We start from the raw sequence: 19,631 nt of genomic DNA, 5'->3' as shown, positions 1-19,631 counted from the left end.
CATGCATAGTCATTTCCAAGATGCACACAACCTGTCTTTCCACTGTCATAAGTAGAGAACCATTCCCTATGGGGAGTAACATAGAATGAAGCACCAGAATCCAAAATCCAATCCTGGGAATATGCATCATCTGAAGTGGTAAGCAACTCTGCACATAAACTAGACATGAAGAGAACATCATTGTCACTATCATGTGTGATTGCATTGATCTCCTCGATCTTCACTTTTCCTTTGTCCTCCCTTGGACTCTCTTCCTTTTGATTTGCACCCCAATTTGCATTCTTTTTCTTATCCTTTTGCTCTCTTTTCAGCTTGTACCAATCCTTTTTCATATGGCCCTTCTTGCTACAGTGGTAACACTCAATGTTCCATATCCTGGATTTGCTACGAGACTTCCCTTTTTCTTGGGACTTCCCCCTGAACTGTGATCTGCCCCTTTACACATTTAAGGCTGCATCCTGCTTGTTGCCGTCCGTAGACTTGTGTCTAATCTCCTCGGCCAACAAGCTACCCACAACATCATCAAATTTCAGTACTCCACCAGGTGCAGAGTTACTGACAGCTGTACGGAAGGTATCCCATGAGGATGGCAATGAACATAAGAGAAATATTGCCTTAGTCTCTGCATCAAAATTCATCTTCTGAGCCTGAAGCAGGCTGAAAATAATATTGAATTCATTCAAGTGAGAAGCAATGGAGACCCCTTCCTTCATCTACAGCTCAAACAACCTCTTCATGAGATAAACTTTATTAGAGGCAATTTCCTTTTCATAAGTGGCACATAGTTTCTTCCACAAATCTTCTGTAGTCTGCTCATTTAGTCTGCTCATTTACTACTGTGAAATAAACTGACTGTGCAAGATGAAGTCTAATAGTAGACTTTGCTAATGCATCCAACTCATTCCAATCATCCTCAGACATATTTGCAAGCTTAGCTTCAATCCCTGCCAAGAGTTTAATCTGCTTCTTTTGAATAAGCACATCCCTTATCTGTTCTTTCCACAAAGAAAAGTTTGTCCCATCAAACTTTTTAATGTTGAAAAACTTCTTTTCAGATATGGAAGAGGATGCCATAATGCAAATAAATCAAAATCCCAAATGCTAGTGCCTGCAAGAGAGAATCACACCAAATACCAAGTGCACCCAAATGTGTATGCCACAATAGAGTGAAATATCACCAAAACTCAAAGCTCAAAGCATCAAAAGATGCATCTGACTCATGTGCATATACTATGCATCCATATGAGCAAATCTGGCCTAAAAGAAAATGCCAACTGCAATGGCAATCCAAAATGCCAATAAGTGCCAAATGACTCAAGCATAAACACCGTCCACTGATATATGCATCAATAATATCTCATCCAAGAGAGCATAGCACTATCAGTGCATCACCTGCAATGTGTCAAAGCTGTCCCTCAGCATAAAATAGCATCCATGTGCAAAGCGTCCATAAAAATAGCATTCCACAAGGCAATTTGGGCCTATCAGCGCATCCAATAAGGACCGCAATGCATCCAAATGGCCTATAAATCATCCACACTGCAACCAAATGCACACCACGAATGAGCGCACACACTGCTCAAACTGCAACCAGAGTGATCTGCATAAGGTATGCTCAAGAAATCATGGTCCCACGGTAATGACCACTACTGAAATAGAACCTAAGATGCCTCAAAACATGGGTACCATTGCATAATCGGACTCAGCAAGAAAATCTGCAAATATCTCTCTTCTGCCTGAACTCCAAAATCCCAACCGATAAGTGAGAAATGGGAATCAACACTTATCCACTGCCATGTGGCATAAATCTAAGGTTTCAAAACCTTAGAATGAAAAATGCATAACAAAGAGATGAAATCGAATACACAGAGATCTATAACTCTGAAAATCCTCCACCGAACCGCGCAAGAACTGATAGGTAGGGGTTTTTGGGCGTCCGAAACGCAATGGGACAGACGGTTTTAAAAACCGTGGTCTCAATCACTGGATCCAACACACGGGCTAAAAAACGTTTTTTGAAACAGAGCTGTTTGTAAACTCCACCGGAGTGCGAATGATGAGCAACATAGAAGTTTTAGGACCTCCTGAGTTCATTGAAACTGACAGATCTGCAAATGGTTGCTCCAAACTTGAGTTCCAATACCCGGACAGAAAAACGTAGGAATTGACACAGTGAGTCAGAAATCCAATGAAATGACCCCAGATTCAAGAATGAAGGTGTTTCCAAGCTCCTGAAGTGAAGTGGACACTAAAAGCAAGCAATAGTTGCCTCTACAAGTCAATACGGAGTCTCTGTCATCAAACGGAACAGGAAAAAGCTCAAAAAACGACTTTCTTTAAAACCACTTAACAGGCTCTCAAAACCACTTCGCAAAGCCAAAGTGACTTTTCCAAAGGTTCCTCCAAGGTCTCTGCACACTCGGATGCAAGTAAAGTCACCCACAGAGCTTCCCACAGAGCTTCTCCTCCTCCCACAGAGCTGCTGAGCTTCAAGCATTCACGCACGCTCAGCTAGATCACCCGGGCTCTGATACCAATTGAGAGTGCTCTCAACGGAAGCAAGAACGAAAGGAGAGAGAGAGAGAGACAGAGAGCCACACATGTTTGGTGGGTGCAGAACCACCCTAATCTTCTTTTTTCATTCATTTATATATGTGTTTGAGTATTGTACATAACCGGGGTAAAGGCACAGTGACCTTTAACCCCCATAATTGTCAACAGAAAGGTATATACAAATTAGTTAACTCCTGCATTTCGCCCAAGAATATAAATAGCAGAGAAAGAATCGCACATTGAGTGATATGGGAAGATGTATGTTATCCGATGCAAATGATTTTTGGGAAGAGGCAATCACTACAGCTGCAGATGTAATAAATTATCTCATGACAAAGTATCATTGGAATGGCCATTGCCTCGTCAGGAGAGATATGGCCTAGTTGCAAACCCAACATAGGTACTTCCAGATCTTAGGCTGTAAAACTTTTTCTCATATGCCTAATGAGCACTGGATCAAACTAGAAACTAAAGTGTTGAATGCATTTTTGTAGGATATTCTAAGGACTCGAAGGGGTATCGGCTGTATCATCTGTGCTCAGCGGTGTGAATTTTGACAAGGATAGTCTTTCAAACTCAACCACATTTCCTGTTCTTGCATTCAATGAGGTCTAGTAATGATACAACAGATTCACAACAGGATAGCTCTATACTGAGTTTCTAAAGACCCACGGAGTCTCTTGGGCAAACCCAGTGCTTACTAAAATACGTCAATTAAACAAAAGAGAAAGAAACAAGAAATAAAGAGAGGAAGAAGGTGACTAAGCAAAAATAAACAAACAAATCAAGGAACAAAATCGACCAAAAACACAAATAAACTCTCTCTCTCTCTCTCTCTCTCTCTCTCTCTCTATAGAAATAAAGAGAGGAAGAAGGTGACTAAGCAAAAATAAACAAACAAATCAAGGAACAAAATCGACCAAAAACACGAATAAACTCTCTCTCTCTCTCTCTCTCTCTCTCTCTCTCTCTCTCTCTCTCGCGTGTAAGAATGAAAGAAAGAATTACAGAAAGAATGAATTACTTAAAACATTAAAAACTAAAGGAACCACTTACACTTACGTAACGCTTCCTAGAAAGATGCAAAATTACATTCCTAACTTAGAAAGCACATCAAAATGGAAACTAATCTTCATCTTAGAACCACCAAAAACTTTGACATGCGGGGTATGTATGGAAGTCCTTGCTGGGGGCCCGACCTATCAGAGGCAGATTAGACTCGAGTGGAGAGGCTTCAAGTTCTCTTACTATGACATCCCCATTGGAATCATCACCGCCCAACGGTGGGTGTGGACCATAGTATAACATATGCTCTCACACATACATATCAATACACCCACACATGCTCGAGCATCCGTACTTTCTGTCAACACTCCAAAGATGAAGGGTAGACTCAGCAGTGACAAAGGCTAGCACTGAAGGAGAAGGGTAATCAAAAAGTAGTCCACATTCTCTTCATTCAAGCTACAACTACTTGTGAAGACTGCAATTTCATTAGTCCCTCCTAAACGAGCATTTCTAAGCCAAAAATGCTTAGACAACCTAGCTAATAGGGCAACCCACCGCTTAAAATAGAAAGAATATATCGCAATTTCAATAAACCGCAACATAGACAAAAACTTCACAAGGTAAAGTCTGAGTATGTGGAGCTTATTTATGCTGCGAAAGAAGCTGTGCGGCTCCATTGTTTTGGTGGTGAGGTTGGGTTTTGTCAGGGCCGATGGTTCTTCAAGTTGATAACCACAGGGCGATCTGCTTGGCTGGTTTTGGCTCCTTTCACAAAGGAACGAACAAGTGAACATTTGTCAATTTGAGGATGGTACCATCAATGCATGCTTCATCTCATTGGCATGGTGGTGAGTCAATTGGGTGGAAGTGTGGCACTTCATCATTTGAGGTGGCTGATGTGGCTGATTGGTTGCGCTGGCAGATTGCATGGGATAGCAACTTGTTGAACCACCATGCATAAACTCTCAATAGGCTAGGCTAAAAGGTATCAGCGATATAGGATAGTAGCAGCGTTGGTCTTATTGTCATGTGCATGGTGTACCTAGGGTTGGATAGCAGGTGAACCTGGATTACGGGATAGCATAGGGCTGGATGGCTATATTTAGCCGAGATTGCTATATATAGAGATTGATTCATATATAGTGCTAGCTTTATATGGAGGGAGCTATTCATAGCATTGTGCTATCTATAGGGGGTTTCCTTCTATATAGAGGGAGGGCCAGTGCTATTGTGTAGATCAATTGAGCGCTCCTCAACTGATGGATGGAGCTTGGACCCAGGCCAGAACTCTGATCATCTACATGGCGGATCATAGGTGGTGTATCGAAGGTCCTCTGGACGGGCTCAGGTGGTATGGGACACCTGGGTTAGATACGGGCCTATGAATGAATCGAGCTATAGCCCACGTGCTCGGGGGGGGTCGGGAGGATTGAGGCGCCTACACTATGATTCTAGTTGGATTGAGGACGAGATTCTAGGCCAGTGATAGGGTTAGATCTTGCGGGGTCGTGTCATTGGGTATCAGAGCCGCCCTTTCACGTTAGGTCGAGAGGTGAAGTAGCACAAGAGATTTCCGAGAATGTTCTCATATCTGCGTAGGATTTTCCATATTCTCTTCTGTTCAAGACGAACATATGGGGTTGGCAATTACGCTGGTAACTAGTGAAATCGTTGGATTTCTTTGACTAGTTGGGATTCCTGTGTGTTCGCCTTTAGAGAAGGAATTTGATGCTCGATTATTGTATGAGAATTTGGAATCATTGATCAGCTAGTTGTTTGAGGAAGATACCTAACATAGGAGATTCGATGAGGCTGATGGATGATGCGATTCCATGAGCGCTAGGTAAGCTCTTGCGATGGGGATGATAAAAGGGGAGGATTATGCCATATAGGATTGGAGAAGCCGGGTGCGATTATCCAAGGCTGGATTGGGCTGACGAATTGGGACAAAGGAGTAATTCACTGCTAATTTTCGTGGGCTGCGATGCTTTTTTTATGATCTACCACAGCATAGCTTTGATTTCCTTGTTTGGGCTAAACGCAAGGATTGGATACAAAAAGCAACGCTTTCTAACATCTCGTCCAAACGCCCTGTTTTGATCATCTCTATTTGATGCGCCAAGAGCGCCTTTCTTCTTCAAGGTATTAGCGCAACAACATGGACATGCGTGTGTTGCATGGATTACTACGTAGGAGATGGGCGATGTGAGCCTGGCATTTAGGGGACCGTGGCTTTTGAGATCATCACACAACGCTTCACTATTTGATCTAATTCGGCCAAGAATAGAAAAGCAACAGTGTTTTTGGCAGCATGCTTTTGGAAAAGTGTGAATGAGCTTTTCCTAAAAGCCCATGTGTTTTTTGATTCAAACCATTAGGCTTTTGGGATTCTCACCTTTATAAGACTCCCACCCTTGCTCTATTTACCCCGATTTCCCCTTCACCCTCTTCATTATCTTTCCTCATTCGTTGCTCTTCACACCTGGTTCGCTATTCCTATGGAAGGCCATCAAAGCAATCAAACTCCATTGCTGGACTATTTCTTTATTGAGATGGAGAACGAGGCTACATGGAAGATTATTCCTCGTAAACCTCATGACCTGCTATAAGAGATGGATTCCTTGATGGATGAACTCTGGGCAGCTCTTCACTACTATAAAAACCCTCAGTACCAGAAATATATTGAAGAAGGCTCATGCTGCTCTAAATGTAGACAGCTTGGTTTAGAGTCTTTATACCGCTTCTGAGTTATTGAGAAGCGATGAAGAGGTTGACATCCTCAGTTCTGACCAACACCCAATTATTTTTTACTTGACTGGATCTTTTGAACCACTCTTGGTTCAAGAAGCTCCCCAATTTTGTATGAACTATGTTCTAAATTGTCTTGTTATTAAATTGATAGGGTTTTGCTTAATTTGGTTTTGATTTGTAACTAAGTGGCATTTATAATTTCATTGGTTTTTTCAAATTATATTACGTGTACTTTTGTTCCATATATCTTGAAGTTTTTTTTATATATGCTACATTAAGGATGCTTGATTCTTTGTTACATCTTAAACTGGACTTAACTAAGTCAATTGGATTTCCCTTTCTCGAATCTTGATGCATAGATTCCTGTTGGTTTCTATTTGAAGTTTTGATCTCGATGTGATTGTGAGTTATGACGTTTCTTCGAGTTACCGTTTGGACATATGAAGGTTCTTATTGATTAGACTAGGATGAGTCTTGATGGATACCTTTTTTGAATCATGTCCAAAGGCGGGGTCATTCTGATTCTCACTCTGTTAGCCCGAGGTCATGGATAGTCAAGATTCAAGAGTTGTTAGGGATGCTACCTGCTTGTTTTCTTCTTTGACCTATTGGTTGGGGTATTGTAACACAAGGGGATAATATAATCACATTAAGAAAAGGATTGAGAACGGATTTGCCACCCTAACTCAATCTGGGATGGTCTGAGTAAAGAGGGATTGGCTACCCTGATTCACTCATATTGTCCACTGAGTTTTTTATTTGCACTATACTTTGGTGGTATGGGACACTAAGGTATGTTTACTAAGGTATGTTATATTTAAGATTCTCTGATGTGGTAGTATAATCCAACGTGAAACAATACCCAAGGACCTCTTGGGTGAAGTACAAGTAGGCCGAATTGAATTGGGGGCAACCTGATTAGATTTTTTAGGAGGGGGTTGACTAAGATTCTTTCCCTTGAGAGAAGCCATGTATTTTTTGGGTTCAACCCTGGAGCTCCATAGTCTAGACTCAATCTCAAGGAGGGTCCACATCTCTTTTGATGATGGTCTGTCAGTGCCTTGTTTGGAACTTGGTGTTCCTAGATAAGTGTCATGTGCACGGATTGGTATCTGACGTGTACTAGTTACACAGAACTAGCTCAGGTTAGCCTGGGGAGGCTTAGAGCTAGGCAGGCTTGATTCTCGGGTTGAGTGGCAAGGGTACGAACTATTTATAGGTCTTCGCTATTTTTGGCGCCGGGGCCCGAGTCTATAAAAGAGGCCCAGGGGATTCAGTTCTCGGTGCGCAGTTGGGAGCAAGTCTCGTTCCCAGGTGCTAGGTCTGATCCTAGATTGTGTCGCGGACGCGCGTGCATCTTAGCGTAGCCCAAGGCCCAGTGGCAGATCCAGGGCTTCACAGCGCCACCTGGTGGTATGGGACACCAGGCTGGTTTGGATCTGATTGGGAGTTCGTGCCGGTAGCTCAACTCGTGGCTCGGGGGGACATCTTCTGATTCGGGATTACATCCCGTAGATGTCACGGTTGGGTGGTGAGCAGCCTGCTCGGTTCTGATGTTGTGTGTGGTTATTTTGCAGATCAGGGGTTTCAGGAGTGCTGGGATGTGTCAGTTGGTATCAGAGCCAACTCCTGAGGTAGGAACTTCTGATGCGAGAAATTTGACGGATTTCTCTTCCAGGTATGCCCTAAAATTCGAGATTTCCTGCTGCGTTTTTGCTGTCTACCTGGGGTAGAAGGGGTGAAGAAATATCTGGAAAAGGAAGAAGAAGAGGAGTGAAATAGAATCGAGATTTCTGAAGGCTATGGAGAGAAGTTTTGAGGGAGGAGTAGGAGAGCAGTGCAGGAAATAGACAGCCAGGGAGTAGGGGATGCGGAGCGTAGGAAGGGGCGCTGTAGGCGAGGCAGTGTGGCGGGACAGCCTGTGTAAAAGGCTGTCCACAGCCAACGCAACAGGCTGCGAACAGCCTGCGCCTAGGGCTGCGAGCAGCCTGCGCTGAAACAGGGTGCTTTTTTCGAAAAAGCACCCCTCCAAAGTTGGAGGGGCTCAGGTGCTTTTTTCGAAAAAGCACCCCTCCAAAGTTGGAGGGGCTCAGGTGCTTTTTTCGAAAAAGCACCCCTCCAAAGCTGGAGGGGCTTAGCCTTTTTTGGAAGCCTAGCTTCCAAATCAGGCAGCCCTGCACCCTATATAGGTGGGGGCTGGGTGCTAGGCAACCCACAAGCAGCCCAAGATTCGAGAAGCTACCTCGAAAGTTGTGCCAGCCAGCTTCGCCCTTCAGCCGCGCCCTGTTCGAACAGCTTTCCTGCATCCGCCCTTGCCTGCGATAGCCCTGCGCAACTCCCGAAGCTGCCGAACCAGCCGTATAGCTCCAGCAACAGCCGTACAGCCTGTACGGACTGTCCTGCCTGTTTTTGTATCTGCTGCTGTACCGAACAGCAGTTGCATCAGCACCAGCAGCCACCGTACGGCCTGCGTCAGCAGCCGTACAGGCCACGTCAGCAGTCCGCACAGCTCCTATTGCAGACTGCGCATCCGGTTAGCAGATTCGGGGAGGCACCACGACTCGTGGTCTTCCAGATTTCAGCATCTCTTCTGTCAGATTTATCTGGGACGGTTTTCTTCTGCTCCATCTCCCTCCGTGCTTCGTTTCAGTCAGTTATTTCTCTCCGTTTGTAATCAAATCAGATTTCAGCCATGTCTGATGCTCCAAATCCCGAGTTCACTATGGGAGAGCAGGACTTAGATTACACTCCAGTGGGAGAGGATGATCAGGGTCTCTATGACGACCTGATCACTAAGAAAGCCTTCAGTGAGTTCACGACTGCTCTGGATGGTAAATTTGAGCAGGTCAACGCTAATCAATCGGGGTTGACACAGCAACTCCAAGGGATACAAGCTACTTTGACTCTTCTGGCTAGCACGGTTCACGCACTCACGCATGTGGATGCCATGGCCTCCGTGCTAGGCCCGAATATCACTCCGGATCCCTTTCCAGGTGACCAGAAATCAAGAACAAAGGAGGTGGTTGACACTTGGTTGCACAAGTGGCAAGTACACTTCCAATTTCACCCCTATCCAGACGAGAAAAAGATTCAGCTGGCAGCAGGGTTTATGTCAGGTAAAGCCTTGCTTTGGTGGAAAGAACTTCAGCCTAAGCCTGATACTTGGACAGAATTTGAGGGTATCTTCAGGAAGGAGTTCCTGAAGAAGGAAGATGACTACGATATCGTCGGCAAGCTCAAGGCCCTCGATATGTCAAAATTGAATCTAACTTTTGAAGTCTATCTTCAAAGATTTAGGGATCTGCAAACCAGAGCCACTAAAATGGATCCTGTAACCTTGTTAGGTTTTTTCGTGGATGGTTTGCCAGACTCCTATAAGTTACACATTAAGAATAACAAGTGCACAACATTGCAGGAGGCCATGACGTATGCGCGCATATATGATGATACCATGGCCGGTACCAAGGCAACCACAGTTACCGAGACCAGCGAAAAGAACAAACGCAAGTTCTTTCAGCATGCGACTGGCATTGGGGAGACGAAGTCTACGGACAACGCCTCCAGGAAAAGCTTAACTCCTGCGACGAATGGTAAGGCCCGTTTCCTTCGCACTCTCAGGCTCAAGAAAGAGGGCCGGTGTTTTTATTGCGAGGAGCGGGGCCACACGAAGAATGAGTGTCCTAAGCGGAAGAACCAAAAGTTGGTGCTAGGACCGAAGCTCCAGGCGGGTCCACGAACCGCAGCCAAGGGAGCCAACCAAGTTACGATGACAGGTATTTCAGTAAATGTCATTACCTGCCCCCTTTCTTGTAATTGTACCTTTAATACTTCGTTGTTTGGTTCCCATGATCTTTTCCGAGTTTATGGAGAAGTTAGGGACCAACAGGTTCACATTCTCTTTGATCCGGGCAGCTCTCACAATTTTGTTAATTACAAATTTGTGCAGAAGATGGGGCTGTCCACAGTACCTAGCGACCACACCTACGAGGTGCAGCTTCCATCAGGGAAGCAGTTTTGGGATCGCAAGGTTAAAGCGCTTCCCATCCGGATTCAAGCCTACACAGGAGCTCTCACATGTTATGTTATGCATCTAGAGCATGTAGACTTGCTGATCGGGATAGAGTGGTTTAAAACCCACAATATCCAGATCGGATGGACGGAGCATACGCTTTCTTTTGTAGACAAGGACACCCAATTTTGTATTCAGTGTGATAAGATTTCCCCTTCTCAGGGGCCTATTGTATCTGCGATGCAGCTTCGGAATATATTGAACACTTCTCATTATGATGTCTATCAGTGTGTTTTGATTCCACTTTCTTCATTTATTGTTTCGGTAATTAACAAAAATGAATTAAGTGTGTTTGAACACCGAGAATTGAGAACGTTGTTAGATAATTTTAAGGACGTATTCCCAGCTCAACTGCCGAAAGGTTTACCTCCAGAAAGGGCAGTAGATCATCGCATAGACTTAGTCCCAGGGGCTCAACCTATCAGTGTACCACCGTATAGGATGAGCCAGGTAGAGGAGGATGAGTTAGCTATCCAGCTTCAGGATTACCTGAATATGGGCTATATCCGCCCAAGTAAATCTCCTTGGGGTGCACCTGTCCTCTTAAGAAAGAAGAAGGATTCTTCCTGGAGGATGTGTATAGATTATAAACGATTAAATAAAGTTACAATTAAGAACCGCTATCCTTTACCTCGTTCTGATGATTTGATAGACCGTTTGGCCGGAGCGAAGTATTTCACTAAGATTGATTTGCGTACGGGTTATCACCAAATCCGTATCTATGCTAAACACATAGATAGGACCGCATTCCGGACTAGGTATGGTCATTACGAGTTCCTCGTATTACCTTTTGGTTTGACCAATGCTCCTGCTACTTTTCAGCAGATGATGAACGATTTGTTCAGAGATTATCTGGGCAAATTTGTTGTAGTGTTCTTAGACGACATCTTGGTATATAGTAAAACGCTTGAGGATCATATAGGACACCTCCGGGTTGTCTTACTTGTTCTAAGACAGCATAAGCTTTATGCCAAGATGAGTAAATGTGACTTCTTTATGAAGGAGATCATTTACTTAGGACACAAGATTTCTTCTGAAGGTATTAGCATTGATCTGGATCGTATCCAGAAGGTTTTAGAATGGCCTATCCCTCAGACTGTGAAACAACTTCGCTCTTTCCTAGGATTTACGGTATTTCTTCGGAAGTCAATCCGTGATTATTCACAAATCACGGTACCCTTGACCAACATATTGAAAGGTCGTGGACGCAGGTCTACTCAGCCGATCCCTTGGAATGATGCAATGAACAAGGCTTTTGAAACCTTGAAGTTATCTATCAAGGAAGCACCCGTTCTTGCATTACCCGATCCTACCCGGCCTTATGTTTTAGAGGCCGATGCGAGTGATTATGCGATTGGGGCAGCTCTATTCCAAGAGGGCAGACCTGTAGCTTTTGAGAGTAAGAAGCTAGACGACACTCAGTATCGTTGGCCCACACTTGAGAAGGAACTTTATGCAGTAGTGTATGCTCTCAAGGTTTGGAGACACTACTTGTATGGTTCAAAGTTCCTTGTATTGACTGCACCAGTCAATTAAGTATGTGTGTGATGGATCAGACTTGAGAGGAAGGAAAGCTAGATGGGCAGAGTTAATGCAGGATTTTGATTTCGAAATACGTTATCGTAAGGGTTCGTTGAATAGTGTGGCGGATGCCTTAAGTCGAGTTAAGTTTGTAAATGCTTTGTCATTTACGGAAATATCCTCAGACCTATTTCAATCCTTGAGAGGGCTATACGCAACTGATAGTCATTTCAGTTCTTATTGGCAGAGAGTCCAGAATGGGAATTCCATGGTTGACCAGGACTCAGGGATTGTGCCACCTAGGATACAGGCGGCGGGAGGTCAGTGGATGATTAGGAACAGCTTGCTGTTCCGGAATGAAAAGATTTGTGTGCCTGATGTTCTGGACCTAAAATCCAAGATTCTCTGGGAGTGTCATGATGCTCCTAGTGCGGGACATCCAGGTATACATAGGACTCTGTCTCTTGTGAAGCATACCTTTTATTGGCCTAAGATGCGTGCATTCGTAGAGAACTATGTTCAAGCTGTATGGTTTGCCATCTGACATAGTCAGTGACAGGGACTCAAAGTTTACAAGCCACTTCTGGACACTTGTATTTGAGAAGTTGGAAACTACTCTAAGTATGAGTTCCTCAGATCATGCACAATCTGATGGCAGTACAGAAAAGGTCAACCACTTGGTTGAAGACATGCTTCGGGCATATGTATCTAAGAGACAGTCTTCATGGGAAGATTATCTACCCATGATTGAATTTGCTTACAACAGTGCAAAGCATTCTAGTACAGGTTATAGTCCTTTTATGCTTATGTACGGGTTTCAACCTAAGTCACCAGTTATGGTTGGATTAAAAGGGATTCAAAATGATGCTGCTAAGAACTTCTTGCAAGACATGCAGGAAATGTTGCAGTTTGCCAAGGAGTCTATTAGAAGTGCCCAAGATCGGGACAGATTTTATGCTAATAGACATCGTTCACCTAGAGAGTTCTCTGAAGGAACGATGGTATATTTGAGAATTCCTAAGGAATCCAAGAGCCTAAGTACTGGTTTGGTTCCGAAATTATCCCCCAGATACTGTGGCCCATTCAAGGTCATTAAAAGAATTGGACCAGTTGCATATCGACTAGAATTGCCTCCTGATGTTAAAGTACATCCAGTCTTTCATGTCAGTAGACTGAAAGAAGTATTGGGTGCAGATGATCAAATTGTTTCTCCTCATGAGATTATAGAAGTTACAGATTTAACTTTTATTCCTCACGAACCTGAATCTATTCTTGAATTCCGTGAAAGACAGATTCGAAATCGTACTATCACGGAATACAAGATTAAGTGGAAGGATCCAAAGAACATTTCCAGATTTCTTAGCGAACTCAGGAGTGAGTTCTTAGAGGAGGGGGAGTATGTCATGTGCACGGATTGGTATCTGACGTGTACTAGTTACACAGAACTAGCTCAGGTTAGCCTGGGGAGGCTTAGAGCTAGGCAGGCTTGATTCTCGGGTTGAGTGGCAAGGGTACGAACTATTTATAGGTCTTCGCTATTTTTGGCGCCGGGGCCCGAGTCTATAAAAGAGGCCCAGGGGGTTCAGTTCTCGGTGCGCAGTTGGGAGCAAGTCTCGTTCCCAGGTGCTAGGTCTGATCCTGGATTGTGTCGCGGACGCGCGCCTGCATCTTAGCGTAGCCCAAGGCCCAGTGGCAGATCCAGGGCTTCACAGCGCCACCTGGTGGTATGGGACACCAGGCTGGTTTGGATCTGATTGGGAGTTCGTGCCGGTAGCTCAACTCGTGGCTCGGGGGGACATCTTCTGATTCGGGATCACATCCCGTAGATGTCACGGTTGGGTGGTGAGCAGCCTGCTCGGTTCTGATGTTGTGTGTGGTTATTTTGCAGATCAGGGGTTTCAGGAGTGCTGGGATGTGTCAATAAGAGACCTAAAAACTGGATCATCCTGTGATAGGAGCGGTTTACTGTGCACAAGTTTATACAGCATATCTGATCGTGGATCTTGTTTTAAGAGATTTCAGATTGTATATTTCCGTACTCTTTGGATCACGTAGGATGTTACTCCTATGTTGGTTGACTATTAACATGTCTAGAATAGTACCATTGACTGGATATAGCCAACTGAATTTTTACTGATTCTCCTCATGTAGGGCATTCCGAGGATAAATCAGGGGACCATATCTTTGGTCAGAATTTTGCCCATTGATACTTCCATGAAGATTCTTCCATCATGAGTTATGAACGAATACCTAATTGTTCTGCGATGGAAAGTCTATCATGTATTTCAACCCAAGAGTTTGAATTACAAGGGTATTCTGTTGAGGGATTTTCGAAATACTAAGTAATTCAGGAGATTAGGGTTGATAGAAATTGCAACCCAGAAATTGACCTCGAGGGCTCAATTGATGGGGTTGTTTGAACAATGATTCCTCTATCTCAACCTAAGATTTTTGAGTTCAACGGTATTCAGCATGATGAATATTTTTTCGTGAATTCCCTGTTAGAACTCAATAGATAAGGTTGATAGAATCATTTACCTTCAAGTACGGATTTTACCATGCTTGTGTACAGATATGTCAACGGAACTAACTTTGTGGATTCAGGCGTTACTTGATTTCTGGAGGAGGATACTCGACGACACGTAACCTTGTTTAGATTGAGAGATTTACTTTCCTTGGGTTGGTTATCAAAGCTTGTTAGCTTTGGCCTTAGATTCTCTTTGATTTAAATCTCATGGAAAGTATAGCACACTCCAACTGATAGTCAGAGTATAGTTATTCGCATTGACTCATCTTCATAGAGAGTTTTCGGGCTTTCTGGTGAACTCAGCTGTGAGTTCTTAGAGGAAGGGGAGTATGTCATGTGCATGGTGTACCTAGGGTTGGATAGCAGGTGAACGTGGGTTACGGGATAGCATAGGGCTGGACGGCTATATTTGGCCGAGATTGCTATATATAGAGATTGATTCATATACAGTGCTCGCTTTATATGGAGGGAGTTATTCATAGCATTGTGCTATGTATAGCGGGTTTCCTTCTATATAGAGTGAGGGCCAATGCTATTGTGTAGATCAGTTGAGCGCTCCTCAATTAATGGATGGGGCTTGGACCCAGGCCGGAACTCTGGCCATCTACATGGCGAATCATAGGTGGTGTATCAAAGGTCCTCTGGACGGGCTCAGGTGGTATGGGACACCTGGGTTAGATATGGGCCTATGGATGAGTCGAGCTGTAGCCCACGTGCTCGGGGGTGGTCAGGAGGATCGAGGCGCTTGCACTATGATTGTGATTGGATTGAGGACAAGATTCTAAGTCAGGATGAGATCAAGCCAACATCATGTCTTTGTCTTGATTTATACCTGCATTGCATGACAGTTATCTTGTATGCAAATGTGTACGTCATGTTCTTGTTTTGTTTGCATTTACGAGTGAAAGATTGTGAAGTACACACAATGTCACAAAGCTAGGTTTCTGGCCCCTATGCTGCTCGTTTTGCAAGCTTCAAGTTTTGTTTTGAGTTCTTGAAATTCTCCGTAACATGGCAGATTACCCATGCAAAAGGTTCACAGTCAACCCCATGACTCACCACCCATCTGGCCACTGGAAAAGAACTTTCAGTTTAAAAATTGAGGGTATCCATCTGGATTATTATGCTCGAATACTAAAGCTTAATAAGTGCAAAGCTCTCTACATTGGCACCCCTTATCAGAGCAAAACAATGAGCAAATAGGGTGTGCAAGAGGCCGCCATGTCATGTCCTCTTGCACGCTCTGTATGGTCAATTTTTTGGCTCCCAATAAGGACACTAATGCACTTACATCATTGTACTTTGATTAGGGCGTTCAGAGCAAATATGGCATTAGGGACTTCAGAGCAAATAGGACACCTTGCATGGCTAGCCAATGCAGAGCAAAAAATATGACAAAAAGCAGCCTCCTGAGAGCCCTATTTGGTCATATTTTTTGCTCTTCCTAGAGCCTATTTTATTCCTTTCATGGGCTCAAAGAGAGTCCCAATAACTGGACATAATGAGATTCTAGAGCATAATCTTCCCACTAATTGAGAATAATTTTTAAAGCCTGCTAGAGGAGGATCTATCGACCACTAGCATGCTTTTAAAATAACCAAATGGGCCTTTAATGAGGCCTTGATATCTCTTTTTCCATTGAAAATGGCTTGCATAAGGGGCGTTTAAGGACTTTGATTTAGCCCTCGGAGTACTTAATCGCACCTTTTCGGCTCATCCAGGCCAAAACGTCTAAAGAGTTAGCTCAACATTTTTAAGAAGATTGCAATTATTGTTACTACGATGACCAAAGCATGCAGCATTGGACAGTAATTAGTCGCGCGTAATCCAAGACGAGATCGAAGGGTGCATACGTAAGGAGCCCATCAAGGTATCCTGCGGTAATTGTTACTACGATGGTCAAAGCATGCGACAGTAAGTACTCACGTGTAATCCAAGATGAGATTAAACGGAATGGCAGGTCTGTATGTGAAAAAGTCCCCGCAGACAAAATCCACCCAATTCGCTTTATTGAATTCTGTCACAACCTGTAAAACTTACGCAGGAAGCAACATAAGCAATTTGAAAATGTAGCAAGGGCACACCGTCCCATAGCAAAGACGCCTTCATACCTGACGAGCCCGTTCAATCGCGGTCGAGGATATGTCTAACCCCACAACTTGCCTCTCTGGAGAAGCCAAAGCAACGACATCATAACCCTGGACGGATATACGGCAGAAATTAGAGACAATTTCTGCACCGATCGTTTGGAGAGAGTACTTTGAGCAAACCAGTACCGAGCCACATCCAGGAACAAGTGCGGGGCCAATGGGAAGATCATTCTTTTGCACGAGATCGGTGACGATTGGGGTTACTCCACCGATATCCCACGGGGTGACATCCTTCGACCAGCAATCTTCCCAGGAATCTACGAAAGGAATTTGCGTAAAGGTACAGAACAAAATGGAGTGGGATAACAGCATTTGATCGTAAAATGTGAATCATGTACAGGAAATGATCGAGGAGGCTGACTGACTGGTGATTCTGAGAATGTCCTGCATGCGAGCAACCTTCTCCATGCTGGGATTTCCCGGAATGATAGAATTTTCAAAGATGAGTTGAATGAAAGAGTTTTCAAAGAGGAGTTGGAATGACAGAATTTTCAATGAATGAAATTTAAATGAAAGAGTTTTCAAAGATGAGTTGCAATGAGTTCTAGTCGGATTCTTGAGCTGACTAGGAGTAGCCAAGGGTGGCCCTTACCTCGGTCAAACCGGCGAGACCAAGTCGCAGCCAGTTTCCCAAGTTTCCGATGGGAACCCAACCCACCAGCGTAGATTTCTAGCAATTCACAACAACTCAGGGAGACAGCACGACACTTGGTGTGCATCCCTCAATGGATTGAAATCCCAAAATTGATCTCAACGTGTGGATGCAAAGACTATATTTTCAACCCTACCATCAAAATGTTGATCTAACGGCACTCGATCAGTGCTGTTTCTCGTTTGTATAATCAACATTGAGATCAAACGGTGTTGGAACATCGATATTGTTTGACCATTAGATCTAGATACATCTAATGGTATAGGTTTCATCATCGTGTCGCAAGTTGCGCCCAACGGGTATGAGCGGCTATCAATCTCTACTACTAAAGCTTTTGCTCTATCAATTGCTACCAATGTACTGATCAGTCTTTGTTAAGTAGCCAATCTACCAGTCAATCTTTATAAAGTACCATTACAGATCTAGCTTGATCGAATGGTGCAGATGGATTCTCCACTGACCCAAGTCATTGACATTCTACGGTAAAAAGCAGGTGAAACTTGGAACTGGTTGGTCCATGGGTCTCCAAACTATTGTCAATAACTACGACTGAGTCTCCGAACTATTGTCAATGACTACCACCGGGTGCAACAGGTAGGGGAGCAGGAGTTGTCAGAGATACTTTCTCAACAGTTTTCATAATGTCGTCTAACTCGTTGGGCAATTTCGACAACTTTGTCTAGTTTTTTGCCGTTGTCTTGCCAGTTTGATCGGTTTGATGAATGAAGTCATATTTATCTAGTTTATGTAGACCAATCTATGTAGTGTCCCCTTTATGGTTATTCTCTTAACCCTAAATGTTGACAAAGACAAGTACGAATTCAAACACATAACTTTTAACTAAAATGAGTTGTGCATGGATATCATGGAGTGGAGGCAGCTACCCGAAGGAAAGTGGAACATGTGGCAGCAGACTTTAGGCCCCATGGGAGCTGGTAGTTTTGGCTTCTAACCGCAATATATTTTGAGTTGGCAGGTGCCTTCCTTGACCCAAATTGTCCACAAGTCTTAAGATAGGTATGTCATCATGGTTGTTACACAATACAATCTTTCTTTTTGGGTACATAATATTGATGTGTGTTTTAAGATTCCCTTAAATAATTCTTTAAAACATGTGCAAGTGAAAGTGGTGCTAGATTTAGTCGTTTGAAAACATTGTATATATTAGCTTCCATAGTTTTGATATTGTGTAAAAATTCTTGTTAATCTATAGTAATGCTAAGCTTGCATATGTAATATTGATTGATATTCATCTTGCAATTTCGTTCTTTCTTTTGTATTTTACATTCGCATCCTAGGAATATACCCTTTGTGTATTAGAGAAAGAAGGGGATAGAGAGAAGGGGCAAGGGTAAGGGATACTTTATTGTTGAAGATGTGAATCAAACTATGTGCATACATGGACAATTGTACTCAAATAGGCTAGAAAAGAAAGGCTTAAGTACAAAGTATGAAGAGCCTAATAGATCTCGTAACAGATTTTTGTGTATAACTTTAATTGAGTGCCATTCCTAGACTTGTATGATCTCTCTCTCTCTCTCTCTCTCTCTCTCTCTCTCTCTCTCTCTCTCTCCCCTCAATATTTTAATGTGGTATCAAAGCCATAGTACGTCTACCTCTCTTGCCATAGTGCCTCCTTGTTTTATGTCATAAAGCTTTCCTTTTACTATCATCCATAGCTACTACTTTAGCCTTTTGTTGTCTTATTCTTAATAAGGTTGCTATCTTAAAACTTTTGCTCAACGATAATTTTAATAAGAGATATGGAGCTCTCCATTTCCTTCTTTGAAGTTTTTTGTCTTTGTGAAGCATCTCATGCCTATAGAGTGCATCAAGTGAGAGGGGATAATTAGAGCAATTAACAAATTGCATTATAGAAGTGCTTGATCCTTCTTTGCTTTTGGATCCCAGAGACGATAGCCCATCTCTGATAACCCAGAAAGATGCATTTTCTAGACTTAGGATCTAGCTTCTTCCGAAGCTCTTTTGGCACATGTGTATATGCCTCACACCCAAATATACACAAATGAGAGTAAGGGGGATTCTTGCCACTCCATGCCTTTTTAGGAATACCACCATCCAAACTCTTACTAGGCGATCTATTGATCACATGCACTATAATCTTCATTTGCCTCAGCCCAAAAACCACCAGAAAGACATTGGAAAGCATACAATGCAACCTTTCTTGAATCGTGTGGTTCATCTGATCTACACAATTGGATTCTGCTATGGAGTACGAGGGGATGTGAACTCCCTCTTGATCCCACGTGTATCACCAAAATGCTGAAAGTCATGAGAGATATACTCTCCACCATTGTCAGTCCATACTGCTTTGGAGTATGAGGGGATGTGAACTCCCTCTTGATCCCACATGTATTACCAAAATGCTGAAAGTCATGA

At 43.4% G+C, this 19,631-nt stretch overlaps 1 protein-coding gene across 5 annotated transcripts in view; it reads right to left on the bottom strand.

The window, feature by feature from the left end:
* LOC147892105 (thiocyanate methyltransferase 1-like) overlaps window positions 1-17,088 on the bottom strand; it is a 29,018-nt gene extending 11,930 nt beyond the window's left edge. For 2 of the 5 annotated variants that reach the window (XM_087388648.1, XM_087388651.1), the window contains exons 1-4: window positions 16,945-17,088; window positions 16,706-16,836; window positions 16,541-16,627; window positions 16,356-16,456 (exon numbers count right to left, since the gene is read on the bottom strand). In XM_087388648.1, coding sequence (XP_087244774.1) covers window positions 16,356-16,456; window positions 16,541-16,627; window positions 16,706-16,836; window positions 16,945-16,987 — 362 coding nt within the window. In that variant the 5' untranslated portion in view covers window positions 16,988-17,088. Of the gene's footprint in view, window positions 1-16,355; window positions 16,457-16,540; window positions 16,628-16,705; window positions 16,837-16,944 lie in introns of those variants that run through there. The other 3 variants (XM_087388650.1, XM_087388649.1, XM_087388652.1) reach the window with 3 other exon arrangements.
* Window positions 17,089-19,631: the final 2,543 nt, after the last annotated feature.

This window comes from Dipteris shenzhenensis, chromosome 17 (genome assembly GCF_047967505.1).
Source record: "Dipteris shenzhenensis isolate YYH24624 ecotype China chromosome 17, Dip_SZ_1.0, whole genome shotgun sequence".
NCBI lineage: Eukaryota > Viridiplantae > Streptophyta > Polypodiopsida > Gleicheniales > Dipteridaceae > Dipteris > Dipteris shenzhenensis.
This window is presented reverse-complemented; position numbering and strand designations above follow the sequence as displayed.